The following is a 19059-nucleotide window of genomic DNA, read 5'->3' on the forward strand; positions in this document are numbered from 1 at the left end:
TTGGGGCTAATTCCTTTCTTATTTTATTTCTTCCTTAACAGTATTTTTTTGCATTAGATGATCTCATTCTTGTGAAGAAATAATGTTAATATAAGTCTGTAGTGAAGGACCAAAATCGTGTAATTAAGGTTGTGTGGTGTGTGATTGAGAAGCAGGGAGTAGGAAGAGTTTGTCCTTGTGTCATATGCCCCGATGGCTCCTGCTCGTCTTGCTGCCCAGTCTCCAGCCAATCAGTCCCAGGTTTTGCCTTGACATGATGGTTCTATTTATTGCCTTGGCTGGTTGGAAAGCAAACGCTGCCTGTACCAGGACCGAGCAGCCCCTGCACCAGTGAGTGATGGCACTGTGACACATGTCTGGTGACTGCGGTGTAAAGAAGCACTCACTCTACCCCATGGGCTAGCTCCTGGAGAGCACAGAAAACTATCCCAACCTCTAGCATCTGTTCTGTTCCAGCTCCTGGCAGGTGCCTGGGGGAAGCTGTACATTTGAGTATGGACCACACCACCTCTCTACCTGTATTTTTAAATATAATGAGTTCTATTTTTTTCTCCTAGTCCTGTTGCCTAATACAGCTGGTTTGGCTCCTGTTTTCATAGCACTAGTGCCTGTCTCTGGCTCCCCTTGGCACTGGAGTGCTGTAGTCCACCCACAGCTACAGGACAAGCAGAAAACCTCACTGCATGTCACTGAACCGGCCACTCGCAGCCCCTTGCCCGTGGGGTGGGCTGTGCCTGGGTCCTTGGCATCAGTACAGCGCTGTGGGACCCCTAGCTGGGTAAGCAGGGCCCAGATGTGCCATGACTGAGTGCAGTGCCCCACTGGGCAAGGAGAATGCGCAGTTGGGGGGGGAACTATTCATTTATTATTAATCCAACACTCCTTCAGCAGTTTAATCCAGACACATTACAACACCCTGGCCCTTATGCATCCACCCCCAGAGAGCATGTGGAGGTGTCCATGTCCATGTCTGTCCCTTGTCCCCCCCACCCCTGCCGTGCTTGGCTGGCGGGATGCTCCGAGCGGGAGCAGAGTCCCCTTCCTGTCCCTGAGCTGACACCACAAGAGATGCCACCAGCATCTGCTCCCTTGGCAAGTGACCGAAAGCGAGGGGCATCGACTCACCACGCTGTGGGCAGCTGTGTCCAACCCAGCCAAGAGAACTGGGAGAAAGGATTAAAAAAAGAAGAGGAGGAAAAATTTGGTCAAGGCGTAAGCTGAGCACATGGATTTAAGCCCCTGAAAATCTTTGACTGGGGTATGCTCTGGGCCTGTGATTCCCAGCCAAGATGGGCAGCCCCGGGCCTGGACAACAGCTACAGCCTTCCCAATGTCTCTGCAGCCTTCCCAACACCCTGGCTGCCCCATGCACCAGGCCATGAAGAGCAGTGTTGGCCAGGAGCACTCGGCTGCTGGGGCTCACGTGAATCAGCTGCCATCACTGGCCCTATGACGACCAGTCCTGAGTGGGAAGATCTGCCGCTGGTGACTGCTCAAGACAATCAAAACTCAAGAAGAAAGGCTCTCCTGCTCCCTTCTTGCTCCAGGCTCAGTCTGCAGAGGCTCCAGGATCCCTGAAGTAAGTCTGAGAGGCGCATCGTTCCTTGGCCATCAGCCTACACGTCGGTCTCAATGCGCAGCCGCTCCATCCGCCGGACGTTGTGCTCCACCGCGGCGCGGCTGGTGATCGGCCGAGCGCAGGACTGGGGAAACCAGCCCCTCTTGCCATCCCGCAGCCTCTCACCCCAGTACCAGCCTAGGAGCAGAACAGAGCTGGTCACACCACAGGCAAGGGCCAAGGCTGCTGGGGAGGGGCTGCGCTTCTCCCTTCCCATGAAGGTGCCAGCTAGAGGCATCCAGGGACAGGGAGCTTCACGGGGGGTGCTGTGCTCACCCCGAGTCTCTGCTGCCAGCTGCCAGGCACAGCCTGTGCCCAGCATCACTGGTGCATAATGCAGCAGCTGCCCATGGCAGAGCCTCCTCCATCAGCATCCCAGGACCCACCCTCACCTGCTGGGCCTCTGCGCCAGCCGGGGACACACACCCTCGGGGGGGGGGTCCTAGAAGCTTCTGAATCCCCTGTGCAGTGGGATCATGGAAGCTTACCCCACACACCCCCCCCCCACACACACCCCCACGCCCCCTTTCGAGTTCTGCCTAAGGTAACCCTTCCCTGGATGCAGCTCCAAGGTGCTGGCACCTACCGTCCTCTCCCCCCAGCACCAGGACGACGTCAGCCTGCTGCAGGGAAATCTCGTCTGCCTGCTTGGCCAGGTAGGCACAGGTCATCTCCACTTGGCTCAGCTCTGCAGAGGACAGCAGGGACTGGGTGAGAAGGTATGGCTGGCATTGCAGCACAGCCAGCACCCTCACTGGGGCACCTCGGCACGTGGTGCTCCCTTCCCCTCCTGCCCCCCACCTTTCCTGCTGCCCCCTCCCAGCCAAATCTCTTCTGACCCCCTGCCTGAGGGGGTTTCCCCTAGTTCACTGTGCCCTCCCCTAAGCAACATGTGTAAGGTTTAATGATGTGACTGACACCCTCAGGGGAGGCAGCTCCAAAGGAGAAAGTGTGGTACCCCAGTTCCCTCCATCCCCACATCCTCAGCCTCTCCTGCAGCAGTGGGTAAGGATGGGTAAAATCCTCTGCCTACACACGCTCCAGCACAGCCACTAATCCCCACACCGCCCAGCCCCCCCCAGCGTGCTGGTACCTCCTTTTGGAGTGGGGTCGGGCTTCTCCTTCTCTCGGTGCATCAGTGCAGTGACCCACCGGGCCCGGTCGCTCCTGGCAGAGGGAAAGCCCGTGTCATGAAGTCTCAGAGACAGCAGCCACGGTGCCAGAACTTCCCAGCAGGAAAGCTGAAGGCTTTCCAGGGAAGTCAAACTGACCAAACCACACATTCAGAGTGTGCAAGATAAAGACACCTCACAGGCTGCAGACACGGCTCAGTCACTCTGCTTCCCCAGCACAGGGGAGGGATTATATGGGAAGTACATGGGGAATCTAAGAGCTCAAGGGGACCAGCCCACCAGGAGGAGGTGTGGGCAGGGAAAGGGGCTTCACAGGAGCCTTGGGGGGTTTCCAGGACTCCAGTTTATCCCACAAGCAAGAAAGAGCATCCTGTGAAATCCCACTCACAGCGTCTCTGCCGACAGCACGATCTCCTCCCGCCGGCCCTCGCTGTCCTTCTGCAGCACCACCCGGAACAGGTGCCCACCAGCAGCTCCGCGGGCCGGGCCGCTGCTCACGGTCCTGCCCGGCGGAGGGGAAGGCGGCTCCGCGCTCTCCATCTTCTCCACGGTGATCTGGTCCAGCGTGGCGTAGTTCATCACGGTGTAGCTCTCCTCACTGTGGCAAAGAAGGGACCAGCACCTCAGCTGCAGAGCGGATGCTGCTGGCAGGGATGGAGCTGCCTCTGGCGCTGGCTCAGAGCCCCAGAGGGTGAAGGCCAGTGGTCATCACTGAGGTGCCCATCACGGTGAGGACACAAGTGATGCCCAGCCCCGGGACTGGGCTCTGCAGTCTTGCCAGCTCGCCACAAACTGAAGCAAAGCCAAGGGCAGTGGAGCCAGGCACTTCCCTGCCACCCAACCAGGGACACCACCCAACCAGGGACACTTCAGGATTTCTTAGGCCACGTGCTGCTCGGGAGACCAAGACCCAAACCCCCCCATGTGGCTACGCAGGGGAAGGACGGAGTCCCCCCCGAGCCTCACCTCTTCTTCTTGGTTATGATCAGGACATCGTTGAACAGGAAGAGGTAGCAGAGCCGGCCGGCGCCTCGGCGGAAGATGCCGGGCTCCTCGGACAGCAGCAGGTACAGCTCCCCCCGCTTCAGCAGCCAGCGGGAAGCCGAGATCAGCGGGAAGGGCTGAAACAGACCCAGAGTGCGTCTGACTCACTGCCTGTCCCACAAGCAGCCAGCAGAATCACATCAAGAAGCACTATCTGAACTCGCAGTGGACCCTGGGGCCAGTTGGGATGGACACATCTCAAGCTCTGAAACACCTTTTCCAGGTGGCAGATGGGGTGTGGAGCAGCCACACACCCTGCTCCAGCACGGCCAGAGATGCAGTCCGTCCCCCCCCCCCGTCCCCCCCCGTCCCCCCCCCCTTCCCAAATCACAGCAGTGGGGCACAAAGTCAGGGATGTACCACAGCCCTCTAGAGAGCTGCCCACATCTGCCAGTGCTGCTGGACAGACAGAGCCCTGTGTCTGTCCAGATGAGACAGCAAGGGCAGAGACTGCTGCCAACTGATGTGCCAGGTAAAACCTCTGCTTGTCAGGGGCCAGCCCAGCTTTCACCACTCGTGCAGAGGAGAATGTGGTGTGGGGGGTCCTGGGGGACAGCAGATTATCCAGGACCACTCAGCTCAACTCACCAAGCCATATTTAATTCAGAACAGCAGGAAAAAAAAGGGGCATGAAGTGACAGTGCTGGTGGCAGCACGATGCTCCAGCTGTCAGGAAGGATCCCCAGGAAGGGGTCTGACACATCTGGGATGGGTCACCCTAAGCACACACCCTGGGAGATTTCCCTTCCACAAGTCCTCACCTTCTTCTTCCCAAATTCCAGCTGTTTCTGCAGAGTGTACATCTGCTCCATCACCTCCATAGCACGTGCTCCCTCGTTGCACTGCTTAACCAGCTGGAAAAAGGAAAATCAACCATGGGGAAGCAGAGAAGGGCAGGATGCTGAGACCACCCACCCTCCACACCAGCACCAGTGCTGCTGGTCCTGGGTGAACCACCCAAGTCCCAACAGCCATTTCAAGCCAGGTTTGGGGAAAGGAGGCTGGAGGTTCTCCTGCAGTGGGAGAGATGGCACGTCTGCTGTGCCTGGAGAAGGACCAAAGTGAGACCACCCCATAACCGAGCTTCACCAGAGAGGAAGAGAGGAGATGAAGACAGGATGAGTGATTGAGCAGCAGGAGGGCAGGACAGAAGCTTTCTGCAGGCAGGTGAAGCCCCACCACACTGCTGGGAGGGCAGCTCGTGGCACCCTGTCCCCTGTGGGGGGTCGATACACCTCTGCCCATCAACCCAGAGAAGGGTGGTCCAACCTGGCCTGGCTGGATCATTTGGTTCCCCTGCCAGATAAGAGAACAGGACAGACCCCCAGGGGAGAGGAGCACCTTGCTGAGGGGAATGTGCTCCTTGTCTCCAGGGGACAAAAGGAAGAGCAGCCACCACCCATCACCTTGTGTGAACGGCCTTGAGATGGGAAAGCTGATGGAGATGAGACGTGGGAGCAGGACGGGCCCCTGCTCACGGGCACCGCTGCTCCTTCGCTTTGCTCCAAAACCAGAGGCAAGTGCCAGGGCTTGTCATGGCCTCGAGGGAGGCTCTGAGAAGGGCAAGATGACACAGAAGGGAAGGATGGAAGATGGGCCAAAGGGGAGAGAGGAAAAGATGAGGAAAATAAATAAGACCAGGTGAAAGAGGTGAGCAAGGGAGGAGACATGTACGTCCAAGAGCTGCTCAGAGCACAGTGATCTCAAGGAAGGAGAGGCCAGAACGGCAGGCTGGGGGCCTGTGCAACCCAAGGGTGTGCTGGGAGCAGGGAAGGTGGAAAGCTGGCAGTGGGCCTCACCTTGCTGATGGCTTTCAGAGCTCTGGTGGCAGCTTCGTACGCTGCAGTGCCTGCTTTTGTTTTTTGACAGACAGTCTAGAATGTCAAGATAAGATGCTTTAGTGACATCACAAGACAAGAGACCTGCACATCAACCGACCCCCTTGCTGGGGCTTGGGGCTGTGACACACACTCAAGATGTGCCTGATGGTCAGCCTGGCAGTGGCACAGCCTTCAAAGCTGAGATTAACAGTGCTGGTAGCTGTGGATCTGGATTCTCTGGGGGCTTTCTGGTTATTCTGGGGCTTTTCCATTAGCTATATGCCTGAGCATCACTGTCACCCCTGCGCTGCGAACATCCCCCTGCCCCTCTCTGCTGCACTCCCTTAGAGAAGCCCCACATCCAGCAGCTTTGCTGCTTACATCAGCTGGCTCCAGAAACTGCAGATTTCAAGGAAGCTTGTGCAAGACCTGCCTTCTCTTCCCAGGCTACCAGACCAGGAATGAAACAGGACACCCATGCCACCCCACCCCATGTATCCAGACGGGGCACAAAAGCACCTCACGTCCCGCTGGTGGATGGTGCTGAGATGTGAAGCCTTATTCAAAAGCTTTAAGCTGCCCATCCAACACCCACAAGAAGCAGCTTGCTCTCCATCTAACTCCTGAATGAAAGCGTGGGCATCCCAGCCTTGGGGCCCAGAGGGATGGCAGCCCAAGACAAGACTGTCCTGGGCTCAGAAGGGTGTAACAGTGTCACCTCTTTGAGGTGCCAAGCAACCCCACTGTGGGATGTACTTACATCTAAGAGCAGAGGAAGCCGTGTTACTCTCTGCATAGGGAGAATGAGAAATGAGATCATTGGCAGGCCTCCACACTGCGTTCTCCTTTCAATTTGTTTCAAGGTCTCTTTAAATAAGGGGTTTGTGGTTCTGGAACAGGACAAGAAAGCTCCATTAACTCCGTCCTTCTGTTACTGGGATTTTTCCAGTGGCTTTCCACGCATGAGAACCTGAGTGCAGTGACAGCACTGCTTCCAGAGCTCAGCTGGGGTGGAAACTGGGCAGCTCCATTAGAAGGGGATGGAAAAGCACAGAGAGATGTTGGGGCCACCAACATGCAGGTGAAGCCAGCAGCAGACACAATCTCCCTGTGCCACCTGCACAACCTGGGGACAAACTGTGGCCACACATGTCCCTGTCACACGTGTGTCTGTCCCCCCCCCAATCCCCATCCTTCACCCGTCAAGCAGCACAATACAACTCGTGTCCTAATCACCCAGCACATGCATAGTGAGGTCTGGAAGTGGAGCTCTGCTCGGAAAGGAGACATCCTTCCTCTGGGAAAAGGATGCAAGCGCTGCCTGCAAGCTGCCTGCAGCCAGGTAGCATCCCCACATCCCTGCATCCCAGAGACGCTGGGAGGCAGCTCCTTCTGAGCCTGTGCAGCTGTACTCACAGCAGCTTCTGAAGTGTCCTCTGCTGGTAGACCTCGTTGGAGCAGTAGCTGATGTAGGGCTTGAAGTGGTTGGCTGCGTGTTCTTCCACGATGTCGCTGATGTCAGGAATCAGGACGTTTTCGTGGTGTCGCTTCTCTAAGTCTTCAAAGAAGCTGAAAGGAGGGAATTGCAAACAACTTCACTTCATGGCCAGGTGAACCAAACACATAACATTCCCACCAGAGGTTTTCCTAGAGGGAACAAGGTCCCAGATCCCTTTGGCACATCATCTGAGACACCCACATGGCTCTGCTGCAGAGATGGGGAGTGCAGGCACACAGGCTTCCTCTGCTCCACACGAGATCCCTGCTCTGCTCTAGCTCTCTGGGAAGACTCCTTTCTGCCCTATTAGAGCCGCCTCTACCCGGCTGTGGGAAGCCACAAGCACCCAACGCCCCCGCAGCAGTTCCCAGGGCTGCCACAGCCCTGCCTGCCTCTCCTGCAGCTTCCCCACACAGACAGGGCTTGCTGGCCGCCCAAGCACAGGAAAAGCCACCCCTTACGCTGGCCCTTTGAAGGCTCAGTTTCAGTTTCGACACCCAAGCAAACCCCAGCCTGTGGTTAGGAACAAGCTGCTGCTCGCTGCAGTGGCTCCGCTGCCCTGTGCCCTGCTTTTGGACGTGCCACAGCCAGGCTGGAGCCGGACAGCTGAGCCACAGAGCTGGCAGCTCCACCTGCTTGCAGCAAAGGGAAGCATCACCTTCCTGGCAGCACCAGGACACCCAAGGAGGAGCTTCCAGGCAAACAGAAGTAGCCCAGGCTGGGGGTCAGGGGCTCAGCCAACTTTTGGTGCCCCACGGCAGCTGCACGACTGAGCACCCCCCAAAAACCCGGGGATCACAATAAACGACCGTTCTAGTGGGCATTCAGGTCCTGAGCACACATCAGCAGGGAGCTGGTGCAGCACACAGCAGGGATATGTGGTGAGACCTGCGGCACTGGGAGGGCAGCAGGTGGGGTGTCTCAGTGCCTTCAACAAACCCAGGGGGCAGTGGGGTTTGCTCCGGTGTCACCCCTCTGGGCCTGCCCAGTCCCTGCCCCACACCCCCAGCCCTGCTTGCCTCGTGCTGACTGCCAGGATGTCACGGATGTTGGAGAAGAGGTGGTGATGCTCTGTCTGAGTCATGGTCTCCTTCAGCTCCTCCGACTTCAGGAAGTCTTCTACCAGGATCCTCAGGCTGTGCATGTAGGAGTACTCAGAGGTGATGATCTCGAATATGGCCTGTAAGAGCAGGGCAGGGAAGGTGTAACGACACAGGCTGCCTTACTGCTGACTAAACTGGGCCACGAATTATAACTTGCTGTATCTTATCTACATTGGGCTGGCCCGAAGCAGCTGGGAATGACTTTGCCCCAGCAGTAAGGCATTCCCTCATCCAATGCACTGCCCAGCCTGCACCATAACTTCAGTGTGTTTCAGGGCACAGCCCCAAGGTGTTTTCCCTTCCAGGGGCTCTTCCCCACCAGCATCCAAAGAAGTTGCTGGCTTCCCCGCCACAGCAAGCATGCAAACCCTCCCACCATGCAAAGCCTCCCACTGCTGCCCAGCCCCTGAGCAGGTGGAAAACAAAAAGCAGCACCCTGAACCCCACAGGTGGGAGCTGAACCCCAGGCTGGGGGGGTTCTGAGCTTGGATCCAGGACCCAGCCCTGCTCCCAGCCCGGACCCAGGACCCAGCCCCGCTCAGAGCTGACCCCTGTGCGGGAGGGCTCGCCCACCCCTCGCTCATCCCCGCTGCACTCGGTGTGTCCCACCCAGAGCCCCTCTCACCTCCTGCCGCTTGCGCTCCTCCGCGGAGATCTTGTGCAGGATGCCAGCTTCCAGCACCTCGGGAGAGAGCCCGGGATCAGGGTCGGACCGACGGTCCTTGCACGCCCTCTAGTGCGGTCTGGGCCCGCAGCCACCCGCCGCAGCCCCCCGGTACCCGGGGAGAACAAGCAGGACGGCAGCAGCTCCGCCCGCATCCCGCCCAGCCCGGACAGGACCCCGGGTCGGGGCCGCCCAGCCCCAGGACACCCATCCCATCGCAAGGGCCACAGAGCGAGCGGCTGGGTCTGATCGGCAGCTCGGAGCGCGCTTCAAGCACACGCTGCCGTGGGTGTGACAACCCATGAGGGCAAGCGGGGCCTTTTGGACCCTCGGCTGGGCTGCTGCCCCTACCTCTGGGAGCTGGCTCCAGGTGACCTGCGCCGGGCGATACGCCTGCACCACGATAGCGGCACCCTGAGGGACCGGCCCCTCTGCGTCGGGTTCATCCAGCCCATCCTCATCTGCCTCAGGGCTGACAGAGTTCAGGCCTCTCTCACGGATTTCCTGGTACAGCCGGGGCTCTGCAGAGGGAGAGGCAGGAGGTCAGCAAAGCCTTTCCCAGCCATGGCCCGTGGTTTCTCTTCCCACTGCAGCTGCCTCATCCCATCAGCCAAGAGCTCTGCCCCGAGCGCCGGCAAGCCAGGGCCAGCACGTCCCCACCAAGGTCAGAGTTTGCACAGCACCGATTAACCAGCAGCTCCGGCTCCCAGCAGCTTCCCACAGCTCCCCAGTGTTTGCTCAGAGCAAGCAAAGCTGGGAGTGCTCCAGCTGGGAGTATGGCGGCAGCCTGAGCTCCATCACACCCCAGGGAGTGGGAACACTGGGCTGCAGCGCTCCTCTTGCAGGTGGGGAAACAGAGGCAAAAGCAATTGCCTCAAGCCAGGGCCAAGCAGCAGCACACGTGGCACAGGGGCTTCCAGGGACTTGCTTTGCCCAGAGCACCCTGGTGCCCTGTGAGGCCGGGGAGAAACCGTGGCCAGCACTCTCAGCAGGACAGGAGGCAGCACTCACGGTCCTTGAAGGAGCCACCACGCTTCTGCGTCTGCTTCAAGCCAAGGTTTTTCTGCAAGGGGAGAGGAGAAGAGTCACTGTGTTTCTGTGGCCCCAGGAAGCATTCAGCTCCTTGAGGAAGGGCTGGTTGGGAAACACCCCCAGTTCCTTCAGCCTGACTTTTGCCCGAGCTCTCTTTCTGCCTCACCGAAGTGACTCAGCTCTCACCCCGCACTATCAGGGTCAGGATCTAAATGATTTTGTAGCTACTCTGCGGCCTGTTACATCTGTCTGTCTCACACCTGGACTTTGGCTGCACCAGGCTCTGCTTTTCCCCAGCCCTTTGTGTACAACCCCACCCTGCAAACATGCCCGTAGCTGCCTGCCGGCAAGTGGGAGCCCCAAGCAGCCAGTTACACTCCCCACCAAAGCCATGTCTGTCATTTCTGGGCTCTCAGGGGACAGACAGCATCTGCTGGTGACACGCAGGCTTCCTGAGGCACAGGTCATGTCACCAGGCTCGGCCAGCCCCACGCTGGGCTCACACAGCTCTGTCACAGGAAAAAGGCTCTGCAGACCCCTCGGCAGCAGCTCCGCTCCAGGGACAGTGGGGGCTCCATCCCTGGCTGAGAGCTGCTGGGTGACAGAGGATGCAAAACCCACCTTGTTCCTGGCAGGGCTGCGGGTCGGCGGGGCGCTGCCCTCCTCTGACGACGGGGGTTTCAGCGAGGGGCCCGTGTTCCCCAGCTCCCCGTCCAGGCCCTGCATGGCTGCGCGGTAGGACTGGTTCCTCAGGCTGCGCTTGATGGCCCCCATACCATCATCCTCCAGCTCTGCCTCCACGGAGAAGCTGGGGACAGATGCTCGCTTCGGGTCAGGGCTCAGGGGCTCCCAGCTTGAGCCAACTGCCCCGAGGCTCTGGCGCCGGGAAGAGCTGTTCTTGGTCTTGGTGGAGACAGCCAAGCTTCGGGGGATCAGCTGCTGGGTTCCCATCTTCAGTGCAGCTGGGCTGTCGGTGCTGAGGACGATGCGGCGGGGCTCCAGTGAAGTGGGAGAGCCCATTGCTGAGAGCGCGGCGGCATCAGGCACCGTGGTGGAGCTGCGCTTCCCGGGGAGAGAGGTAGGACTGGGTGGCTCCGACCGTACCGGGTGGCATCGGTACTCCAGGAGAAAGGTCTTGTCATCCACAGAGCTGCCAGTGGGGCTGTGAGACATGATGGTGGCTGAGGGAACCAGAAAGCTGTGTAAGACAGGCAGACAGACAGCTGAACACCTTATCCCAGCGAGGCAGAGGACATTTATGACTTGCTGTGCCCATGAACTGGTTCACGCAGGGAACCTGGGGACAGTGCGGGACGCAGCTTCCGCTTCCCCAGGGCACTGGACACAGGCAGAGCCCACACAGACATGTTGGCGATGCTCTTGCTGCCCACACACCTCTCCCAAGGCTGCCTGGTGCCCATGGGCCGGGCTGGTGGCCCCACAAGCCCACACCTGGCTTCAGGCAGAGCAGTGCAGGATGCGGCCAGCACCGGGCTGGCTTGCACCTGGGCAAGCAACACGGGGCTGGAGCTCTGCTTCTCTGCTGCACCTCTGTCCCCCCCGCTTAATCCATTCTGGGGACCTGGGGAGTTACCAGGCTCCTTCCTGGCTTCCACTGTCCCCGTGCTGCCTCCCCCTGTGCTGCGAAACCCCGGGACATGGCTCACTGCGAGCCCCATGCTTCCCACGGCTTGTACCTGTCCCCAAACCCTCTGCGGAGCAGCTTCACACCTGAAGCGCCTCCAGCTCCTCATTTGGGGCTGAGCTTACCCAGGTCCTCCTGTGCCAGCCCACGCACACACAGAGCAAACACCTGATGGAGCATTTTACACCCACTGCCTGCCCCGTTACATAATCCGAGGAGAAAACTCCTGTTTAACTTCTCTCAGCTGAGGTCTCACTGTGTCTCATCACCATCCCCATGCTGCTCCTTCTTTCAAAGGCCACGGACAAGGAAACAGAAATCAAGACTTGAACTTCTCTCCCTGCTCCAATCCCTAGCAGAGGGACAACACAGGCCCATCGACAGAAGCCATTTGACCGAGGTGCTGCCTATTTTCCTGCCCCAGAAAGGGACAGACAGATGCCCCGCAGATGAGATGGGGGAGAACTCTGCTCTCAACACTGCCTGGGCTGAGGACGGAGCCCCGGCCCTGTAACAGGACCGGGTGAGCCCGACTCCCGAGGCGCAGGGTGCCACGACACGCCCCAGGTCCCTGGAGCCGCTGCGGGGGTTCCCACCTCCACGCCGGCCCCCAGCCGGGCCCGCGGTGCGGGGTGCCGCCGGCGCAGGGCCCCCGCTGCCTCCCTCCGTGCCCGCACCTTGCTCCGGAGCAGCACGAAGCCTCCGGCTACTCACCGGCGCGGCCGCTCCCCGCCGCGGAAGAGACGCTCCGCGGCGCCAGGTGCCGCCTCCTCCCGCGGCGCGGCGCGGCCCGGGGCGGGCGGGGAGAGCAGCGCCCAGGGGTGCGCGGAGGAGCCGGGCCCTGCTCGGGGCCCTACCCGAGGCTCTGCGGGGCCCCTCCGCCGGGACGCCCGCGGCCGCCGCCTCACCGGTGCCTCCTGGAGACCCCGCCCTGCTGGCACCCAGTCCCGCCGCGGCGCCCGCACCTACCCGCGCCCTTCGGAGCCCGGCCCAGCGGGGGCGGGAGCGAAACCGCCCCGGGGAGGGGCCAGGATAGGTCGGGTCGGCCCTCTCGCAGCGGAGGGTGCCGGGGCCGCGGCTCAGGGCCGGCCCGGCCGGGAGTGAGCCGGTTCAGTTCGTGTCGCTGGGTGATGGAGTGTTCCCCGGGGGCTGAGCGTCAGCCGGCCGTGCGGGCAGCCCAGGCTCGTCGGCTTCGTGCTGCGGCCCCTCCGGGCTTGCCCTCGCCCCTCGCCCCTGCAGCAGTGAGGGGAAGCGCCAGGCAGCCGCCCTGGGCGCACCACACGCCGGGGGGATGCTCCAGGGTCGCTCGCTCGGGTCCCCGGGGTGGAGGGTCCCGGGGTCGGGCCGGTTTCTCGGCTGCCCGAGCTGCGTGTTCACTGGGAACTGATTTTTCCTTGACCTTCTCGCCCACCCCCCACTCTCCCCCCGGCTCCTCCTCTAAATGAGCCTTTTTCTTGCTGGTTCTTGGTGAATCTCGAGCACTTTCCGGATGACAAAGTCCGCTTGTCAGCAACATCCTTTTAAAAGAGCCCGTTCTGTGCTCTCCGAGGCTGGCCTGACAATCGCTCTATTATCAGAGCTCTCTTACCCGATGGATTCCTTCCTTCCCCTCCGGGGCTAATAAGGAGAGAGGCTGCGGCCGTCAGGGAAGCAGAGGGCTCCTGCTCAGCATCCAGCACGGCGAGCGCCAGGGAAGGGCCATTATGCTGTACGTAGGACACCATCATCTGGCCGCGATGAATGACTGCTTGAGGCAGAGGCCATTCATCAGTTTGGTAATGCGGGTTGTTAGCTCACAGGCCCTGCTTTCAAGGCCGTTTTTGCTCTCAGGGCCCCCGCTGAAAGGTCTGACTGCTGTTGCTAGACGGGGTCGCTGGCTCTCAGCTCCTGGGAGGAAATGTTCTTGGTGGTTTCGGGTAGCTTGCCCTTCCCTCACCCCAGCACCGTCCTGCTTTTCCCCGTGGGGATGGCACGTCCCTTCAGCGGGATGTGGGCACGGCTCAGGAGCTCTGCCTGATCCTTCTGGACCTCGGCAGCAGGGAGGGATGCCCATCGTTTTCTCTTTTGAAGCCCTCAGAGGACAGTGTGGCTGCGCGGCCGCACCAACCGGGGTTGCAAACTGAGGCCTGGAAATTGGCCCCACGGCTGTGAAACCAGAGAATCAGACTCATAGAGTGTGTAAGGTGGGAAGGGACCTTTACAGGCCATCTCGTCCCACCCTGCAGTGAGCAGGGACATCATCACTAGATCAGGTTGCTCAGAGCCCCATCCAGCCAGACCTTGGATGTCTCCAGGGATGTGGCCTCCATTGCACCTCTGGGGCACCCTGTGCCAGTGATACACTCATATTGAAGAACTTTTTCCTAATACCCAACCTAAATCTCCCCTTTTCCAGTGTAAATCCCTCACCCTATCACTCCATTCCCTCGGGAACAACTCTTCCCAGCTTTCCTACAGGCACCTCTCAGGGACTGGAACTCACTGGGCATCACTGTGTGTGTGTGTGGGGGGGGGGGGGGGGGGCATGTTGTAAAAAAACCTCACAGGACCACTGCTTATAAAAGCACACAGGTTTATTGCATATCAATCTCATGTATAAATTCATTGTAGCATTGGAAAGATTACATTTGGTATACATTCCTATTCTACAGCATTAACCTCAAAATCAGCTCGTCCTATTCATCGTTGGGAAGGAATTTCTCTACACAAGTACATTGCTCTTTTATCACAAGCATCAAAAGGAAATTTGTAAAATCGCTTCTTTTTTTTTTTTAAATTTTCTTAATTATTTTCTACACATCATCTCTCTTATTTCATTATGCTCCCAACAAAAGCGATTCCATATTAATTAATAACTGCCAACACTTCTTTTTCTCTTTCCTTCTTCCTGGGCAGTTGCAGGCTCCCAGCCTGGGACGCACACTCTAATCACATATACAATAAGTGCATCTACTGAATTTTCTTCTTTTTAATAAAAATTTCACAAACAGACACAATAATGACTGCTAAACACAAGTCATGCACAGTTTACTTATAAACATAACAGAAGCAATATACAATCAAGAATGATATGGAACAAGCACCATCCTCTTTCTCAATGTTTTTTAAACATTATATGAAAACCAGACATTTACAATTGATTTTTAAAAAAAAACACTATACAGTTCTAAAGAAAAAAATAAACAAAACCCAACAAACTAAATCATATCTGTATTGTAACAATGGGAAAAAGGAATGACATAGGATGCACAGATTTATGATTCTTGCAAGCACAATATATATATGTTTTAAATTACATCTTCTGCAGGCTGGAAATGACATCAGGGCAAAACATCTCTTGCTTAGAAGAGAGCAACGAGAATGTAAAATAATACATTGAGAATTACTTTCAGAATTACTTTGTTCACATGTGAATTGCACATTTGGAAATCAAAGCTGCCTTTTTTTTCTTTTTCATTCTTTTTTTTTTTTCCTTTTTTTTTTCTTTTTCTTTTTTTTTCTCCAAAGTGGTAATAAGAATTAACGACAGGAGAGAGAGAGAGAGAGAGAAATAACCTTGGAATCATTCAGGAACGTTTTCATCACAGTATCACTCAACACTACAGAGGAAAAGTTGCATGGCTTGGTGAGCACACTACTGACCATCGCCTAGGAGCGGAGGGTTTTGCCCTGATGTTCCCAGCGCTGCCGGGAGCTGCGCCGCTCCCCTGCCCCTTCAGCGGGCAGGTTCCTGCACCCCGGTGCTTCCCCCTGCCCCGCCACACACACACACACACACAGAGTACAGCACGTAAAAAAAATCGCATGTAAGTCAGTAGATTGAAGTGGGCTGAGGGGAGAGGGGGAAGGGAGGGGGGGGCTCACAATCCAGTGCTTTGATGCTTAAGAGTCTGAACACGTCGTTCATGTCGTTGTGCAAGTGCTTTTCCGAAACGCTTCGCGTGGAGCGGGAAGAAGCCCATTTCAGGAACGCCCATCGCAAGGCTAAGTGCTGATGAGGGGGAGATGGGGAGCTGCCACCGCTCTGCTTCAAGCGAGGCGGGGACCAAGCTACACGTGTTGGCCTGGCTGAGTGAACCCAGCTCGTGTCTGGCCTCTGAGCCCCACTGGGTTTGGCTTTGCTGCTGAGGCCTGTGCATCTCCTTGTGACTGTGACGCGCAGGACCCAGCCCCGTGGGAGCTGCCCAGCCAGACCCCACACACACCGAGCAGCAAACCAAACCCTGCTGAGCCATGGGTGCTCAGCACATCCTATGTGAGAGCCCGGCCCATGTGTGAGCTCAGCACTGCAGTGGCCGTGCTGCACCTCCGGCTTTTCTGACCCATTCCAGCTCCTAACACGCTCAGCAGAGATCTCACTGTGTCAGGGTCACACTTGGGGGGAACACAAACAGAACACAGACCCTTCTCCAAGGGTGCAGCTTCGCTCAGCAGTGCTGAACAGCCAGGAAGAGCCAGAGCTGCTGAGCAGCTGCCGTCGCCGTTATCCAGTTACACAGAACTCCGCGGGGCTTCTCCCCGGCTCGCCTCCGTGCTGTTGTGGCAACGCGGCTGCGAGGTGTGAAAACGCTTCGAATGAGCAGGTCCTACACAAACACTCTTGGCTTCAATCCCACCTCGAGCAGTGCCCTGCCCTTCCGACTGATGGCAGCTCACTGTGACCCACAGCTCACTGTGACCCACAGCTCGCTGCACCGCCCCGGCACCGCAGCTCCCGAGCACCGCAGCTCCGTGTCTAACCGAAGCCAAGGGCACCCAGAGCTTTCCCACTGCCAACACTGGGAAAGCCAGCTGAGCCCTGATGGTGGGACCTTCCTTGGCACGCACACCTCTCGGAAAGAAACAGCCTTCAAAATGAGGGATTGCCTTTGTCTGCAACCACACATCCAAACTAAACATCTGCTAGGAGCTGCAACACGTCTCAAGTGCAATCGAATGAAAGCCAGGAGATAAACAGAGATTCAGTGAGGCTTTCTGTTTATTTAACTGGGGAGAAATTTAAACTTGTAATCAGTGCTAAATTAGAGGAGTCGGGAGATCCTACGACAGAGATGCTGGCTAGAGAAAAGGGGGAGGAAATGGCATTAGAAAAGAAAAAGAATCATTTAATGATTTCAAAACCACTGTTTTTAACGTCCTTCATCCCTGGCTGGATTGTAGGTCCCATCCCCCGGCAGCACTGTGCTGTGCCAGGAGCCCTCACTGCCATGGGGAGCAGGGAACAGCCCTTGAGGGACGCAGCGGCCACGCAAGCTCAGGCTGGGTAGGAGCAGCCAGCAAACTGTGCTCCTCAAGAAACGGCGCCAGGACAGGGGGGCTGGGCTGCCAAGGGGAACCCCACGCACACCCCAAAGAGATCCCCACAAGAACATCTGCATTTCTCAGTACTTGGCCCCCATTTTGGAGACTGGCTCAGGGCGGCCCCTCACTGTGCTGTGCTGTGTGATGTTGACCTCTCTGAAGGTGGCTTCAGCGATGAAGGGAAGGTGGGGGCAGAGCACGCCGGCACTTAGTTGCACACAGATCTTGGCCCAAGGCAGCTGGTGCTGCAGTCCCCATCGAGAAGATGCTTGGATGTATGGTCTGCTCCGGATGGATTCTAGAGGGCTCAGAGCAGCAGGTCAGGCTGTTGTGGTGTAACAGGCCAAGATCGATCTATCCCTGTGCTTACAGCCGGGCTGTGTTTCCGTGCTCTCCTAGAGCAGGGCCTGGGAACCCACGGGCTCAGGCAGTCCCACAGGGACCGAGTGCTGCTCTGGGCCGTGCTGGTGGTAACGGGCTCCAGCCCTGGCACTTGCTGGACAAGTCTCTCTGTGTGTGCTGGGAGCAAAGCTGGCACTGGCTGCAGGTCAGGGCTTCCATGCTGGAGGCTTTCCTGGAGCAGGGTGCGGGTGTGCAACCCTGCTCCAGTGGAGGGCGAGTCTGGCACGGACCCCCATGGTGCATCCCCTCAGCAGAGTTGCCCGCTGGCTCCCGGCTCCATCAGCTGCTCCGTGTCCCCCCGCTCCTGGCTCTGCACCTCAGTGCTGGCAGGTGGCAGACGCTGCTGGTGTGACATGTGGCATGGTAGCATCACTCACTGGTGCGGTGACACGGCTCTCCAGCCCCCGTGGCTGCACCTGGGCAGGAGCTGGCACTTCTCTCGCTCCAGCTCGCCGTGCTCGGTGGAAGGCGCGTGGGCAGGGGCTGCTCACTCCTGGTACAGGCAGCGTTTGCTTTCCAACCAGCCAAGGCAATAAATAGAACCCCTCGTCTGAGGCACCGTCACGTCAAGGCCAACGCAGCAAAACCTGGGACTGATTGTCTGGAGACTGGGCAGCAAGACGAGCAGGAGCCAACGGGGCATTTGGCACACGGACAAACTCTTCCTACTCCCTGCTTCTCAATCACACACCACACAACCTTAATTACACGATTTTGGTCCTTCACTACAGACTTATATTAACATTATTTCTTCACAAGAATGAGATCATCTAATGCAAAAAATACTGTTAAGGAAGAAATAAAATAAGAAAGGAATTAGCCCCAAATGACAAGTTATGTACAGATTAAAATAAATCCCATCAGGAACAGAAACAATTCTTTTTATTATTTTCAGTTGGCCCCCGGGGGAATAATTTAAAGGCCAAGCAGGGCTGTGCTGCAGCAGCAGCAGAGGCAGATGTGCTGGGACGGGCCCGTCCCGTCTCCGTCGCAGAGCCTGGGTGCTTTTGACATCGTCAGTTCCTGGGCTCTGGTTACCCAAGAGCTTTGTGCAAATAAATGACGCAGTTGGGGTTACGCTGACTGTTGGTCTCCGAGCCTTGGGCACTTTCACAGGGTGTTGGCATAAAAACCGAAAAGGAAGGGTAAATTTTCTAGGAAAACAGGCTGATGCTGCCCATTGACCTCCTGTCCTGATGCTCCCCGAGGCGCTTCCTCCTTGGACTGTCTGAGGCTCCCAGCTGGCTGAGTGCTCTGGGGTGCACAGGGTGAATGGCAAAGATTCCATGGTAACACACCTCTGCTTTGTTTGAGGAGCTGTTTGCTTTGTTTTAGCAGGCTGGGATGAGGCTTGGCCAATGTTTCCCACACCAGACTGGCACAGAAGCCTCTGGCCGCTCCCTCCCGCACCAAGAGGGGCTCCAGACCTCAAGTGTGCACAGACAAGTCCCACTGCAGGCTGCTGCTCTGAAATCACTCCACATGCAGCTGTTACTCGATGCCACACGTACTGGAAGCACACCCAGCACTAAAACACGCTGGAATTGACGGGAGGAGTTCCCCATGACTTCCCAGGCTGTGGGATCTGCACACAGCCAGGCACCTCCCTGCTCCCAGCGGGATGCTGATGCAGCACCGCAACAGGTGAGATGCAGAGCCACATCCCTTCACGTGGTGGCCATCCAGTCCTCAGCATTTCTAACCATTAGATGCAGTAGTTCAGCATCTCAGGACATGCGTCCCACACTTGTGCAGCTGATGTCACCCTCTGCCAGGCCTGGGTGTTTCCCTGTAGTTCA

The 19059-nt window shown here is 57.7% G+C and overlaps 1 protein-coding gene across 1 annotated transcript; it reads right to left on the reverse strand.

Annotated features, from left to right (window-relative positions):
• Positions 1-1616: 1616 nt before the first annotated feature.
• Positions 1617-11085, reverse strand: ARHGEF16 (Rho guanine nucleotide exchange factor 16; the record flags this gene model as incomplete). Its single annotated transcript, XM_084274731.1, has 14 exons — positions 1617-1756; positions 2205-2306; positions 2712-2785; positions 3140-3349; positions 3718-3872; positions 4557-4649; positions 5595-5669; positions 6376-6505; positions 7032-7184; positions 8133-8293; positions 8842-8898; positions 9232-9401; positions 9892-9943; positions 10534-11085. The coding sequence occupies 14 exons, from the start codon at positions 11083-11085 to the stop codon at positions 1617-1619; spliced, it is 2124 nt and encodes a 707-aa protein (XP_084130857.1).
• Between the last annotated feature and the right edge of the window lie 7974 nt (positions 11086-19059).

This window comes from Gallinula chloropus (genome assembly GCF_964237585.1).
Source record: "Gallinula chloropus genome assembly, chromosome: 23".
Taxonomy (NCBI): Eukaryota; Metazoa; Chordata; class Aves; order Gruiformes; family Rallidae; genus Gallinula; species Gallinula chloropus.